At 41.8% G+C, this 14,296-nt stretch overlaps 1 protein-coding gene across 37 annotated transcripts in view; it reads right to left on the bottom strand.

Annotated features, from left to right (window-relative positions):
• Window positions 1-14,296, bottom strand: part of Rbfox1 (RNA binding fox-1 homolog 1) — a 1,661,838-nt gene that overhangs the window by 132,523 nt on the left and 1,515,019 nt on the right. For 34 of the 37 annotated variants that reach the window (XM_029544519.1, XM_029544538.1, XM_021209994.2 and 31 more), the window contains one exon: window positions 2,544-2,687. In XM_029544519.1, coding sequence (XP_029400379.1) covers window positions 2,544-2,687 — 144 coding nt within the window. The remainder of the gene's footprint in view (window positions 1-2,543; window positions 2,688-14,296) is intronic. The other 3 variants (XM_029544524.1, XM_029544510.1, XM_029544540.1) reach the window with 1 other exon arrangement.

The raw sequence follows: 14,296 nt of genomic DNA, 5'->3' as shown, positions 1-14,296 counted from the left end.
TGCCAAGTTGTAGGCAATTTGAAAGAGGGTACTTTGTGTCTTGTTATGTTTTTGACATGGAAATTTCTGTGCATCCTTTGAACAATAGAGTCAACGGGGGCAGGAGGCACAGTGATCTTTATAGTTTTCTCTGTAACTATCCTCACTTAACTCTGCCCTCTCAAGGAGACAGAAGACAAAAGATAGCATGAAAAAGAGAGACAGTGTCTCGTGGCCAAAGCGCTTGAGAGGAAGCTTGCTGACACTAAACCACAGTTTCTTACAGTAAGTGGGATCTGAAAGAGGAAACTGTGTTGAGTCCCCTAAACTGCACCATGGGGAGCCAAGCAGAATGTTCCAGATGCCTCTCAGTATGATTCATGCTGCTAAATGTATCATATTATAGAACGGCTTGGTGACCACCCATGTTCATCTTAGGAAAATTCCATTTCTTTAAAATAGCAGTTGTAAATTCCAAAGAGGCCTCCCAAGTTACTGCAAGGGGTCCAGATTCCATATGGCCCAATGATTTTTATAGATGAAACCCACACCACACAAAATCCACACATACTCTTTAACACAGACACAGATGTTGTTTGTGATAAGTAGAATTAATTTCAGTGTTCATAAACATATACTGCACTCCCTTAAATGACAGATGCTAAGAGTATATCAATCATCATATCGAATCAACATCTTGTTAGCTAGCTGAGTGAGAATTTTGACTCAAAAGGAGAAGAAAAAAAAAAAACTTGTTTTTGAAACAAATAGATTTTGATCTGGGTCCAATACCAGGTAGCATGTCACATGACAAGTTTTTTCTCTAAGCCATCTGCCCTAACCCTAAAGGACAGAGAGATTCAGACAGTAACACGTACAGCCTTTCCTCTATATGACTTCCAGCTCAGAGTATTTTGACTACATCTCTGACTTAGCTCTGTAGCCTCAGGTAAAGTTCAAGATAATCAAAAAAGTCTAGGAAAGAAAATAGACCCTTAAGGGTGAGAAACTGGGGTTGGCTGCCTTGCATGTCACCATGAAGGATTACGAGAGTGGTCATTAAGAGAATCCAGTTCAAAGCCAGCATCACAGTGACACTTGATGAATAAAGACAGAAGGGATAGCAAGACATCCCTCTGGCTTGACATGGCAAAGAGAATATAACTCCTGCAGCTACCCATCAGTCAAGCTGGGTCCCACTGCTTTGCACACACTTAACCTCGACTCTAACTTCGAATGCCCTGCACTTTTCAAAGTCATCTTTGACCTGAGAGTGCCCGAGGGTATCTTCGTTCTGCAAGAGTTAGAGGGTGTAACTCAAGGTTATTACCAAATGAGAGAGCCATAAAAGTGCAAAAGTTGACCTTTTCCTCTGAAATGTCAGGATTCAAGCCTGGGCCTCTTAAATATTAGGATGCCTGCTCTGCTTTTGTGTCACATGCATACTCGATAAGCAGTGTGTGTGTGTGTGTGTGTGTGTGTGTGTGTGTGTGTGTTAAAGAAATGAAAGGTTCAAATTCATCCCCCATTCATGGAGTCCCTGAGTAATGGATCAGGGTTTCCTGTTCACACAGAGAATAATACTAGCTTGGCTCACAATAGGACATCCGACCTGGCCTCTTCTTACTGTTTCTGCCATATTCGCAGCTCTGCTCAAACTCTTAGAGGATTCTCCAAGCAGCCCACCTTTGTTCTGAGTCAAATGTTAAGGATGTGGTTCTTTGGTCAAATGTACAGCTGCTTAAGACCACTACTGAGATGTCACGTATATGTAGAATGACTATACTTCAAAACACAAAAAAAAACATTATCTGAGCCTTGTCAAAGCTTGGTCCTTTGCCACAGCTGAGACTAAATAAATGTAAACCCTTCCCTTCCCTGGGTGGATTGTTCAAACATCTTCCAGAAAACTATTCAGGGTCATGATGAACTGTGAGAAAGCAAAGCCTTCATTTATTTCCTCAGGGTGAATGGAGATTTCTGGCTAGTTCTGTTTCACCATGGTACCTAGAGCACGCTGCCCTTTGCTGCATACTAAATACCCTTGAAGCCTCATCTAGGAACCTGCAAGAATGATGCAAGAATCAAGTCAGATTTAGAAACTGGTAGTTTTGGTGGTGGCAGCAGTAGCTGATTTTGAAAACTATGCTGAACTAGCCATTCACTGCAGCTGCAATGCCAAGTGCCTGGGGACAATTGGGAGAAACGCATGCCTGGGCCAAGGTTCTAGGTAAGCAAGCTAGGGATTCAACATTTATTTTAGTTACAAAGTGAGGTCCTGGGATGCTGGACTTGGAATCGTCAATGGGCCTTATCATCAGTGGTTAATAGAGCAGTCTATTTTCTGCTGGGCATTTAAGTGACTTATTAGAAGATGATCAGCTGGGAAGGCAGCAATCCCATGAGCACAACTAAAACAAATCAGTGTCTAAGGGGACCTAGCCCCTGTAGACCCAGGTATTAGATGCTACAATGCCTTCCTCCCGTAACCACATTCTACCTGAGAGTGGGACGGTCTCAGAACTCCCACAAGGAGCAAAACTGCGGATGAAGGTAGTACTTACACCAAACATTTGTCGGAGGTCTGGATCCCGGAACCGGAAAGGGATGTTGGACACATGCAGCCGCTTGGGCTGGGACTTGTTTTCTGTGTTTTCAGAAGGTTGTGTCTGGGGCTGGCCGTCGGTCGGGGCTGCATCATCTGTCTGCTAAAAGAACAAGGAAAAAGAAAAAAGGAAAGTAAGCGCTAGGTCCCCGTATCGTCTCTTCCCCGAAACAGTGGGACGCGTTCTGTAAGGTCTTGGGCCCAATGCCCGCTCCCTTCCTCTACATGGTAGGATGCTAGCCAACAAATGTTTTTGGCCTTTTTATTTTATTTTTTTTAAATTAACAACAAAAAAGTTTGTTTTGAGCATCCACTGAGTACCCACATATGAATCTTGGATTCCACATCAGTCAAAACAGTCAGAAACTCCTGGCTTCATTCAGTGTAACTTTCATGGTGCAAGGCACCCTGAAGACCGTTCTTAAATATATAGAGAGTTGGGAAGAAGGAGGTAAACATTGTGAGAAAAATAAAGGGAACATGAGGGGTTGGGGGCTCAGGGTGGGCAGTGGAAAACTCATCAGAAAGGGTTAAAGCTCATTAAAAATAAGAACATGTATCCCTCAATGCTGGCCAGACTATGCATACATAAGTACTGAGGCTGTACAAGTAAAATATTAATAAATGTCAAAATTTTGCAAAGGCCCTTTGGAGGTTTGCAATTCATCCAGTGAGTAAGATGATTGACTCAACTTTTAAAAAAGATGTTCATTGTATAAATCTATAATATCTACTGCCGCAAACCTATGAGATCATAAATCTCAAGAAATTAACACTAAATCAAGTATAAATACGGTTGTATTTGTTGCATTTGAAATGCTCAATCGCCACACACAGGTAGTGCCTGTGTTGGGAAAAAAAGAAAAACAGAATATTCCGTTATGTACAAAAGCTGGGTTATGCTGATGCAGATACTATAAGGCTACTATAATAATGAGTATAGCTCATTATTTCCATCCGTTCTCCTAGGATAGCTAGGAACTTTGTTTTTCTGTACTTTCTCTGCAATTAGCATAATAGGCCTGTAGGTGGCAGTAGACACAGTCCACTTCAGTATGTCTTTGAACTACTGTTGTAGGGTCTTTGCCAAGCTGAAATTCATGAGCAAAGAATCATCCTCATCTATTTGTAAGCAATTTAGAGGCATATAACTAGGACAAAAACTATCAGTGCAGGCAGCCAGGTGTAAAATAATAAAGACTTAGGGGAGACAATCTTACATAGTGAAATGTAAAAGAAACACCCAAATAACGGGAGCATAATTAGCAATCTTCTCAGCATCTCTCCTGTGTACTAGAATACTTTATTGGCATCCTCCTTCCTCATACACTCTGGATTACATCTTTAAGGTGAGACCTCCTGGAGCCTTGTGCACTGCCCACCTAAACGGATTCCGTCTCAGAAACTCTAGTAGATACCTTTGTCGGTGGTCAGGTACAGGGCAACCTTGACAACCATGTTATTTTGCCTGAAATGTGAAGAGGAAGATGATGTAGGAAGAGGTGGGAAAAGAAAAGCAATTATAATGCAGACAGTTCTTTGTGGGGGTGCAGGCTGAGTTAGCTCAAGTCACACTTGCCACTGATGGTTCCAAAGCACATAAACTCTTGCTTGGTGGACACATATGTTAGGTGAGGTTGGGGGAGGCAGATTCTGTGACAGAAGAGTGCAAAGCATTAGCAAAGATATGAAGATGTCCGTAGAAGTCCTCCTCATTGGGGAGGCCATGGAAAGCCAGAGAGAACACAAAGGGGATGAACAGGAGATGCAACTTGAGAGGAGGATAGAAGTTGTAGACCCAAAGGAGCCTTGTACACAAAAGCAAATGGCTGTTATAAGCCACTTAAAGATGACCAGAGGACTGAGTTGTGACAGCATGCTACGTGAATGTCAAGGCCTGTTGAGTGATTGGCTGGTGTGGTGACAGAGCATGGAAAGATTGGTGCACCACTAATAAATGCATAATAAACAAATGCCTGAAAATCACCGTTGTCTGCTTCGAGTGCCAGTTAACGAATAGCTATGTCAGCTGGCGGAGGTGCATTTGGTGACGGGCTTGCTGTACAATCATGAGGGCTTGAGTTTGTGGCCCCAGAACCTGCATAAAACTGCACACAGTGGTTTATGTCTGTAATCTCAGCATTCCTACAGAGGAATACATAGTCAGTGGATACAGGACAGTTCCTGAAAGTGCACAGTCAATTGGTCTTGTAAATACAGCAATAAAGAGAGACTCTCTCAAATAAGAGATGACCTGATACTTGAAGCTGTCCTTTGATTTCCACAGGCACATCATGGCATCATACTTACATAAATACACACACATGTACACACACAAACACACACATCATCATTATCATCATCCTGTAACCCAGAGACCCACACTGTGTTTATCTTCTGTTTCTTCTTTTTTCCTAGTAACAGCACATCGGGTCCCACATCAAAGACAAAGACATCACCTTTAAACCAGGATATTGCTAACTTGCCAAAGAGTAGGAGGTTTCAATGTCCTACCACATGATCCTAAGTTGGCATGAGCAATCACTAAGATCCCAGGTTTCAAGTCCATTTCCCTCTACCCTACTGGAAATTGCTATGTGAATAAAAAATTAAAATGAGTTTCTCTTCCTCCCAAGAAAGACTTGGATTTGTGCACAATTGCTGAATGGTTCAGTTTAATAAACCTAATTAGGAATTACAGAGATTATGATTAAACATATTAAATGATTAATAGCATTATGCTGCTCATGTAAAAATTAAAATTAATCATCTCTAGTCAAACAGGACTTTGGAGAAATCTTGGTGGTGTTCCCTTTGATAAAAACATACAACGCTCGATTAATCATTTTGTAGTGTACACATTTATACAAATACCCATAAATTGTTATGTAGGCATACCTATGACAGAAATAATTTTTTACTGAAAATATGTGAAATGAAATCCAAATTTGTATAGGTTGGTGAGAAGGCAGGAATAGGGATATCAGCCTCTATGGGGTGAGAAAGGAAAAAGAGACCATTTCAAGCTGAGCATGTCCATATCTGAGGTGACTAGTTATGTGACAGCCAGGACTAGAGAGTCACCCCTTCAGTATGCAATCCCACTGTCACCAACTGCTAATTTGGATCTGGGCTTTTTATATCTCTGCACCTACAGTTCACTCATCTGTGAGAAGACAATAGTGACCCATGCCCTACAGGCTTAGGACAAGGACCAAAATATAGGGGTATGTACAAGTAACTTCAGATCAAGGAGCACCCACCAAATATACTGAAGAGAGTACTTGCTCCTTCATTTGGGGCCTAAGTGGGCCTTTTCAAGGCATATCTCTTGGAATCTTCAGGAAAAACATCCCAGGAACAACTCCGTGCTTTTCTATGACTGCTAGGGTTCGGAGCTGGTAATGTCGAATACATGTGTTAGCTACAGGCTTGCTAAGTAACCCTGTCCCTTTGGAAGTGTCAGCACCTGGAAAGGTGATGCACCATGGGAAGAAGTGAGGTCACGGGGGGGGGGGTGCACTAGACCTTAGCCTGCTCTTTGGTTCTTCATACTGCTACCACCAAGCAGACAGCCCTTCCCTCCACATCTCCACCATGCACTGTGCTCCAATGACCACACATCAAAAGCTCTGAAACCACCATCAAAATATTCCTCTCTGGTTTATGACATGGCATTCTGTTATAAACAACATGATCTCTGGCTTTGTCCCTGTTCAGATTGTCACAGGTTTAGTGGCTTAAAACAGGACTTTCTTATACCATAGCAACGAGGCCAAAAATCTAAAACAGGGGTGTCCAGAGAATCAAGTTTCTTCTTTCTTTGCCTCTTCCAGCTTCTGTTTTTGGGCATCCCTTGGTTTGGGGCTTTGTGACCCCCATGTGCTTCTATCTTCACATGGTCATCTTCTTTGAGTGGCTCACTGAAGTATACTCCAGCTTTCTATTCTTATGAAGACACAGCCATTAGATCTTGAGCCCTTTCTAAATAAGGATACTTTGAGATAATTAATTTTATTACATCTGCAAAGATCCCTTTTCCCAAACACAGTCTCAACCATTTGCAGTTGGCAGAGCTTATGCTATGAAAGTGTTTTTAGAGGCTCCTACTCGACCTACGACAGTCCCTTCATAAACATGAAACCCGAAGTGCAAATTCAATTAGTGACTATTTTCCAGAAATGACTGTTATTCTTTAATATCATCTCTGGGTTCTTGATTACTCTCAAAAGAGCTAGCCTCCAACAAGGGGCAAAAGAAAGCAGAACGTCCCAACCTAAGCAGAGAAGAGACAAGAGCCATCCTTTCATCAGGCCAGGTTGGCCACCTCCCTTTAAATACTTGATTATAGATAGAGACACTTGGCCCTGTCTGTTAGGGTGGGAAGCCCTTAGTCAGTTTCTAAAAAGATCATCAATATCCTATACTTATGTTTGAAAATGAATAAAGTGATCATTATTCACCTACTGTGGATCATTTTTCAGAATGAGACAATAATGGTGAAGTCCTACTTAGTAAGAGGGTACATTACATTAATCATGACGGTCACCAACAAAAACACTTCAATTTTGCTCTGTTTCTCTGGTCCACAGACATACAGAGTTACGAGAAATAGCTTTCTAATCACACAGGAAGACCTATAGCCTCTATACATTAGAGATCCATTAACCACAAGAAGCAGGTCACTAAGGAGCCTGAGTTAGAAGTTCTGAGCAAGTACATTAAGATCCACCTCACCAGTTTCTGTGTTGGCCTTCTGTAGCATAACCCTATCAGAAAGCAGGCTGTTGGCTGAAGAATTTTCCTTAATAAACAAACTCCCCGGGTATTGGCACAGGTTATAAATGTTAAGAAAACACCAGCGGCACTTTAATCTCCTGAAGATCACTTAGTGTTTCCACAAAGACCTTAATAAAGAACCTCGGGGCTCCCTCCGCTGTAATCGTTCCTAATTCAATGAATAGCTCTGAGCAACCCACAGCTAATCCTAGTGAAATTGGATTTTGATATCGACCAATCCAGGGATGACTATTTGAGAGAATATCCATAGAAATCGGCTCCTTTCAGATTCTGTCTCTGCCCCCAGAGTTATCTTAGTAGGTTACTTAGATATTGTAGAGTCCTAGTACCTCCTAACGGGTGCTGAGCAACTAGGTGTAGAGACATCAGAAAAGGACAGTTCACAGTTAGGCATCTGAGTACAAATCCCTTCCATCCTGCACTGGCCTAGCTACGTAAGCCCTTCTGAACGTTAGATTCTCCAGACTGGCTCAGGAGACATGAGTCCGTGGCTCATGAGTGCTACAGGTAAGTTAATACTGAGGATGCATGAATAAAGCGTAGTAGATGTAAACCGACAAGAGAAATTAGAATTCAGAGAGAAAGTGGAGCTCTTCATGGCAGCAGCCAGCTACAAAGAGGGACTGGGCAATGATTAGAAAGCAAGCAAGAACCAAGCTATATTTGGGAAATTTAAAAATACACTTATGCATAACCCAGTACTAGATATAGCTCAAGGGTGCTGAGGAAGCACACTTGGGCAGCCCTGAACAAAAATAAAATAAAATAAAATATGAGCAGCAGATGTAATTTTATAATGTCTGGAAGTCACGTGTTTTTAAGAGTGAAGCAAAACATGAAGTCAATTTTAAGCACATAGCCATGTTAACTCTATTTAATAAGCACAGTATTGTGACACATCATTAGTGCAAAGAGCATTTAAATTATTTTTTTTTCTGTACCAAGTCTTTGACATTTATTGTCTCCGTTATACTTATGGGTCCTAAGCTCAGCAGGGTGCATTGATTTCTCATCGGAAATCCTTCATCTACACTTAAGCTTAAAAAACAAATGGCAGCTGAATATCCAGATTTCCTGCTTACAGTTCAAAAGTTTTCAATGACCAAGTCAAAGGTCAGTTCTTCTGATTAAGATGATGTTGAATTAAGTGGGAAAAAACCTGCTCCACCTGTCATCATAAGGCACTTTTAAGATTCGACTGTAACACAAAGAGGGTCCCTTAATGATGTTCTAATACCTAGAACCTGTGAAAAAGTTGCTTTACGGGACAAAGAAGTGGGAAAGTAAATGAACGGAATTGAAATCACATCACCTGAGCATGAATTAGATTATCCCAGATTCATGGGGAGGCCAGTACAAACATTAAGATCCTTTCAAAGGTCTTCAGAAGGAGAAGAGAAAAACACTAGTGATGGGCGCTGGGATGTGAGAAGCAGCCTGCCTGCCTGCCATTTCTGGCCTGATAAGGAGATGACAGAGGAAGGACAGGAGCCTGGGAATTAAGGAAATGGAAAAGGTAGAAGCTCTAGAAAGAAATTTCAGCCACATTTGGGGATGTCCTCTATCTGAAGTTCATTAGAGTCAGCAACATTCATTGCTACAAAGAAAGTTTAAAACCATCATCACCTATGTAACAAAACACAGGCATATGGGATTTCCAACATTCCAAAAACTTCCAACAGACAGATTCTTTTCAGTCATTGTGAAGGAACCAAGAGAGACCAAGAATAGAAGGATGAAGAGATAGGGAAACAGATGAAACAGTGCTCCACAGCAAGGAACAATATTATGTTAAGCCTACTTCAATGCTTCAGGTAACGATGAAATATATGCAAGACTATACAAAAGTACACACTCCTTTCAGAGTTTGCTCTATATTCACAAAGCAGGTAACATGGACACTGTAGAGTCAACAAGTGTGGCATCTTTTAAAGAATACAGACTGAGAATAGCATCCATCACATGCATAGTTGTGGCTCCTGAACCCCCGTCATCTGTGACTCTTGGTGGATCTCATTATCGGTTACTATTTCCATCATCCTACAAAGACATGTTTCTTATCCCCCTTCTGTATTCCCGGATGTACTAAAGGCTACATACCCCTGCACACAGTGTATGTGCTGGAGGGAGGGGGTGCACACCTGTATCCCAATATTTGGTACAAAATTTTCAAAAGTTTCTAAGCTACCTAGAAGAGACATAGATGTCAAGAGTAACAGTAACGGAGGAGGGCCATTTGCTTCTGCCTGCCCAGGCTGAGACAAAAGGTCCCTGACTGCCATTGCTGTCAAATGCTGCAGTCCAGTGCTGGTTTCTAAGAACGTGTGGAAATGGCTAAAGAGACTGGGAAATTGAAAACTCTGCTCAGATACCAGGAGCTAGGGATCATAAAAAGAGGTGTCCATGGCTCACCTCATAGAATCATCAGAACAGCTTGGACATCTGAAACTCGGAGAGGTGAAGTTGCCTCTACAGAGGCACCAACTGGGACAGAGCAGGATGTCGGACCCCATAAATGGGATTGTTTTTGTCCTGTCACAAGCTCTCAAAGGGAAGGTAAAGCTGCTGTGGAGAGTCTAAGGACACAACAGGGCATAACTACAGACCACATAGAAAGGACTAAAGCTTCACTGCTGTTCTAATTGATACACTTGAGGTCAGGACTGGGTCAGGGTGAGAACTGTGCTAACATAGCTGACTACCAAGCCTGGAACAGGCTGCTTCAGATGTCTTCTGGGAGTCCCTGGGGTCTTCTCCTGAGCCCTTATTAGTCATAATTTTTTTTGAGCTTACTTTAGAAAAATGTCCCTATCCTCTTTTTTACTTCAAAAATGTATTTATTTTTATGTACATTGAGGTTGTGCCTGTATGTATATCTGTGGGGGAGTTGCCAGATTCTTTTGCACTGGAGTTACAGATAGTAGTGAGCTTCCATGTGGCTCCTGGGAGTTGAACCCAGGTCCTCTGGAAGAATGGCCAGTGCTCTTAACTGTTGAGTCATCTCTTTAGCCCCATCCTCTTTTACTTTTAAATATTTATTTTATTTATTATGTGTTTGTAAGTCTTTATGTGGGAATATGGACATGCATAGGTACATAAAGAGGCCAGAGGAGGTTACCAGATTCCTTGGAACCAAAATTATAGGTGACTATGAGCTGTCTAATGTGGATGCTGGAAGCCAAACACTAGCCTTCTGAGAGAGCAACAAGCATTCTTAACTGCTGAGTCACCTCTACAGACCCCGAGCTTGAGCTTAATTATCAAGCTCTCCTGATAGATATAAACATCTTCAAGGCAAGCATTCTATCTAATACCAAGTGCTGTTTGGAATCACTTTTTCTGGCACATAGTAGGCACTCAATATGCTTTTCCTGAGTCATTTCAGTCTGTCAAGTACATCAATCTTTTTGTGCACATGTCTTTTGACTTCTGCCTTCACAGTGTGGAAACACAATGCCCTGAAGGGGACGTGAATAGCTCATGGATATTTCCCTCTAGCAGATTGGTAAACACACAGAATCTTTTCTTTCTGGCCAGCTTCCTCCCCTCTCTGTATAACACTCTTCACACTAATAAATAAAATGTGTACTTCTGAATAGCCCCTGCTTTTCACTCTTCTACCAATCAAGTTCTTTCTTAGAAAAGGAGAAACTTGTGAGAGTCTTGGAGGCATGATTTGATTAAGCTGACAATATCATTTGAGCAATGGTTGAGTGCCCAATGCGATGTATTTTGGGCCAAATTGATTTGTGTAACAAACACTTGCTTTGTCTCTTCTAGCAGCCTGAATGGCAGGTCTTGATTTAGCTAGTGATGCTGGGTACTGGCTGAATTTACAGTCTGTGGTTGCTCTCTTTCTGCAGATAGGAGCAAGGCCAGAGCAGAAGCTGGCATAATTCAATACATTGCGCTATAAACTCAAAAAATAATATCACAGAGCTCTGCAATATACCTATTTGATTTGATTTGTAAACCTGATAAAAAAGCAATTGAAAAAGTTCAGGGGGAAAACATATATATGTTCTAAGCTAAACTGTAACCATATTGAATGTGTACAAAGAACAGATCATGGGAGGAGGGGGTTAGAAAATTCATGCACATCCAATCAACTTCCTACCCTGTATTAGACAATGTTGCGATTCTCCATTTTAAATGGAGAAAGACTGTAAAATGTTATTTTCCATTAAAGTAATAATAGCAAGTGAGGGCATGTGAATTAAAACCCACGTCTCTGGTTTTCTCACAATCCCACTTCAGAACTGGGCTGCACAGTGTGTCCCAGCTTCCTGCCTTTTATCATGTTAGCTCTATAGGCAAACAAATAAGTTAATCACATAGCTTTGGATATAGTTAATACCCCATTCTAGTTTGGCAGAACCAATTCTGTACCTGGGTAAGGCAGATTTGAAAGACACATCACATTTCCCCAGCTCAAGTAAATTCAATGCTCAGCTCAAGTGATAAGATTCCTCAGAAAGGAGGGTGGGGGGCCTGGTAGGACCCACTCCAGATTCTTCTGCTCTTTTCATCCTTTGAAAATGTAGGAGGAACATGAAAGGCATCAGGGTCCCATAACTCTAAAGGACATGGGAGTCAAGGTGACTGACTTTATTTGTCTTCTCTGGCTGCTGAAACAAAATACCACCAATAGGAATCACTTACACCTCAATGACTGGGAAGCTGGACCTGTAACACCAAGCCTTATAGTTTGATTCTTTCTTGCTGTGACCTCACAGATCAAAGGGAGAATATCTTTGTCCACCCACTTTTCTGAGGAAAACTCCAATTCTATTATGAGAGAGCCCTACACTCATGACCCCCATTTAACCTAATTACTTCCCCCAATTCCAATCTCCAGAGATCATCCCTTCAGGGGTATATGGACTTCAGTATAAGGTCTGAGGGAGGCAGAGTAACATAGCCAGGGAGAACTCACAAAACTTGGAGAAAAGAAAGGACGTTATAGAGGAGCAAGGGCTTGTAGGCATCCTCATGTAATCAGTCATTCTGGATGGATCTAATGAGAACATGGAACAGGTGAGGCATCACTGCTTATCAGAAGCAAGAGTGACAGTGACAAGATGACTCTGGCTCTCTGAATTCTAAGGCGTAGGCTTTTCATGCCATATGCAAACAGTGAAAATATGACTACTTCTAGAAGCCATACTAAATGATTTTGTGCTTGTTACTGTTTTGGCCATTGACTGCTGGCATCAATAGGACAATATCTGATACTGGATTGACATTTAGAATCTTCTATTCAATGTCAACTACTTGAATACCTAATTGAAGGTCAGTCACTCTCCACGGAAGCTCGCTTCTGTTTTCTGGAATCATAAAGACAAGCCTTTGGTTTCTCCAGATTAGCTAGCTCCAGCTGAAAGAGCCAGTGCATACCCCCAGGCTGGTACATCTGCCCTCCTCACGAGTGACTCTCTGGCAGCTATTTGCTCTCCCTGCCTAAATACTTTGCTTGTCTTTGATACTCCTAGAGGACTCAAAAACAACACGTTACCTCAAACCTCCGTTGACAGGAGCCTGATATAGTTGTCTCCTGAGAGGCTCTGCCAGAGACTGACATATACAGAGGCAGATGCTCAAAGCCAACCATTGACCTGATCGTGGGGTCCCCAAGGGAGAAGTTGGAGAAAGGACTGAAGGAGCCGAAGGGGTCTGTACCCCATAAGAAGAACAATAATATCAACGAACCAAAGCTCCCAGGGTCTAAACCACAAACCAAGGCGTACACATGGAGGGACCTATGGCTCCAACCATATATGTAGCAGAGAATGGCCTTGTCAGGCATCAGTGGGAGAAGAGGCACTTGGTCCCTTGAAGGCTCGATGCCTCAGTGTAGGGAAATGAGAGGGCAGGGAGGCAGGAGTGGGTGAGTGGGTAGGGACACATCCTCATAGAAGCAGGAGGAGGCAGAATGGGATAAGGGGTTTCGGGGGGGGGGGAGAAATTGGGAATGGGAATAACATTTTAAATGTAAATAAATAAAATATCCAGTAAAAAAAATAATTATTGAATTCCCAATTGCACGTAGCTCAAAGATTTCACCCAAAGTATTATACAAGATTTAAATGAAGCAAATGTTAATTCTATACATTATGGTAATTTTCTAGGACTGAGAAAACTGCCAAAAGCACAATTCAGTTATAGAACCTGGAGATGAGTTTAAAAATGGAGCTGATCTTAGTGAAGATCCAGGGTTTTCCTGACTAATTGCCTCTCATTCTTTATAAATGATTCTGAGAAGCACGTGTTTCAAGAGCTTTGTTCTAAAATTGTTTTTCCCCCAATATACAGCATAGAGTGGTGTTACTACCTCTGTGAAGTGCAATAGGTTTTTTCACATAAATAAGGCAAGAATCCTGCCATATAGAGTACACAGTTTTTGCAAAGTGACACGATTTGGCTTGCTTTCAAGCTGCAAATCCCATTTCTCAGGGCTTATTTCTTCTGCATTGCAGAGTTGGGGGTGGGGGGAAACCAGTGCCCTGCATGTTGGGTAACAGAAGTTCTAAGAGAATGACTCATGACATAGACATATTTGCACTTCCTTTCCAGTGTATTCTTTAGCCTCAGGGTAAATAGTTTTCCTTTGTGGGCCATTCTGTAACTGATATACATTAATGCAGCCATCAGTGATATGTTCATAGGGAAATGAACTGTGACCCAGCCTGCTTTCCCATAAAGCTTAATTTATAAAAGTAGACAGAGGACTAGATTTGTCCTATAGGTCATTGCTCCCTGTTCTGGGTCTATAATTTTGCAAATGTTGACCATTTTAAAAGCACCTGTTGGGTTTATTCAAAACATTTGCAATTGCTTGGTGTGGGGATGAAAAGATATACTCTGAGTCCTTGGGGGAATTTTTGGTTCTATAAAGTAGAAAGACAATAAGCC

Source organism: Mus pahari, chromosome 12, assembly GCF_900095145.1.
Source record: "Mus pahari chromosome 12, PAHARI_EIJ_v1.1, whole genome shotgun sequence".
NCBI classification, from domain to species: Eukaryota; Metazoa; Chordata; class Mammalia; order Rodentia; family Muridae; genus Mus; species Mus pahari.
Note: the sequence above shows the minus strand (reverse complement) of the source record. Positions and strands in the feature narration are given on the sequence as shown.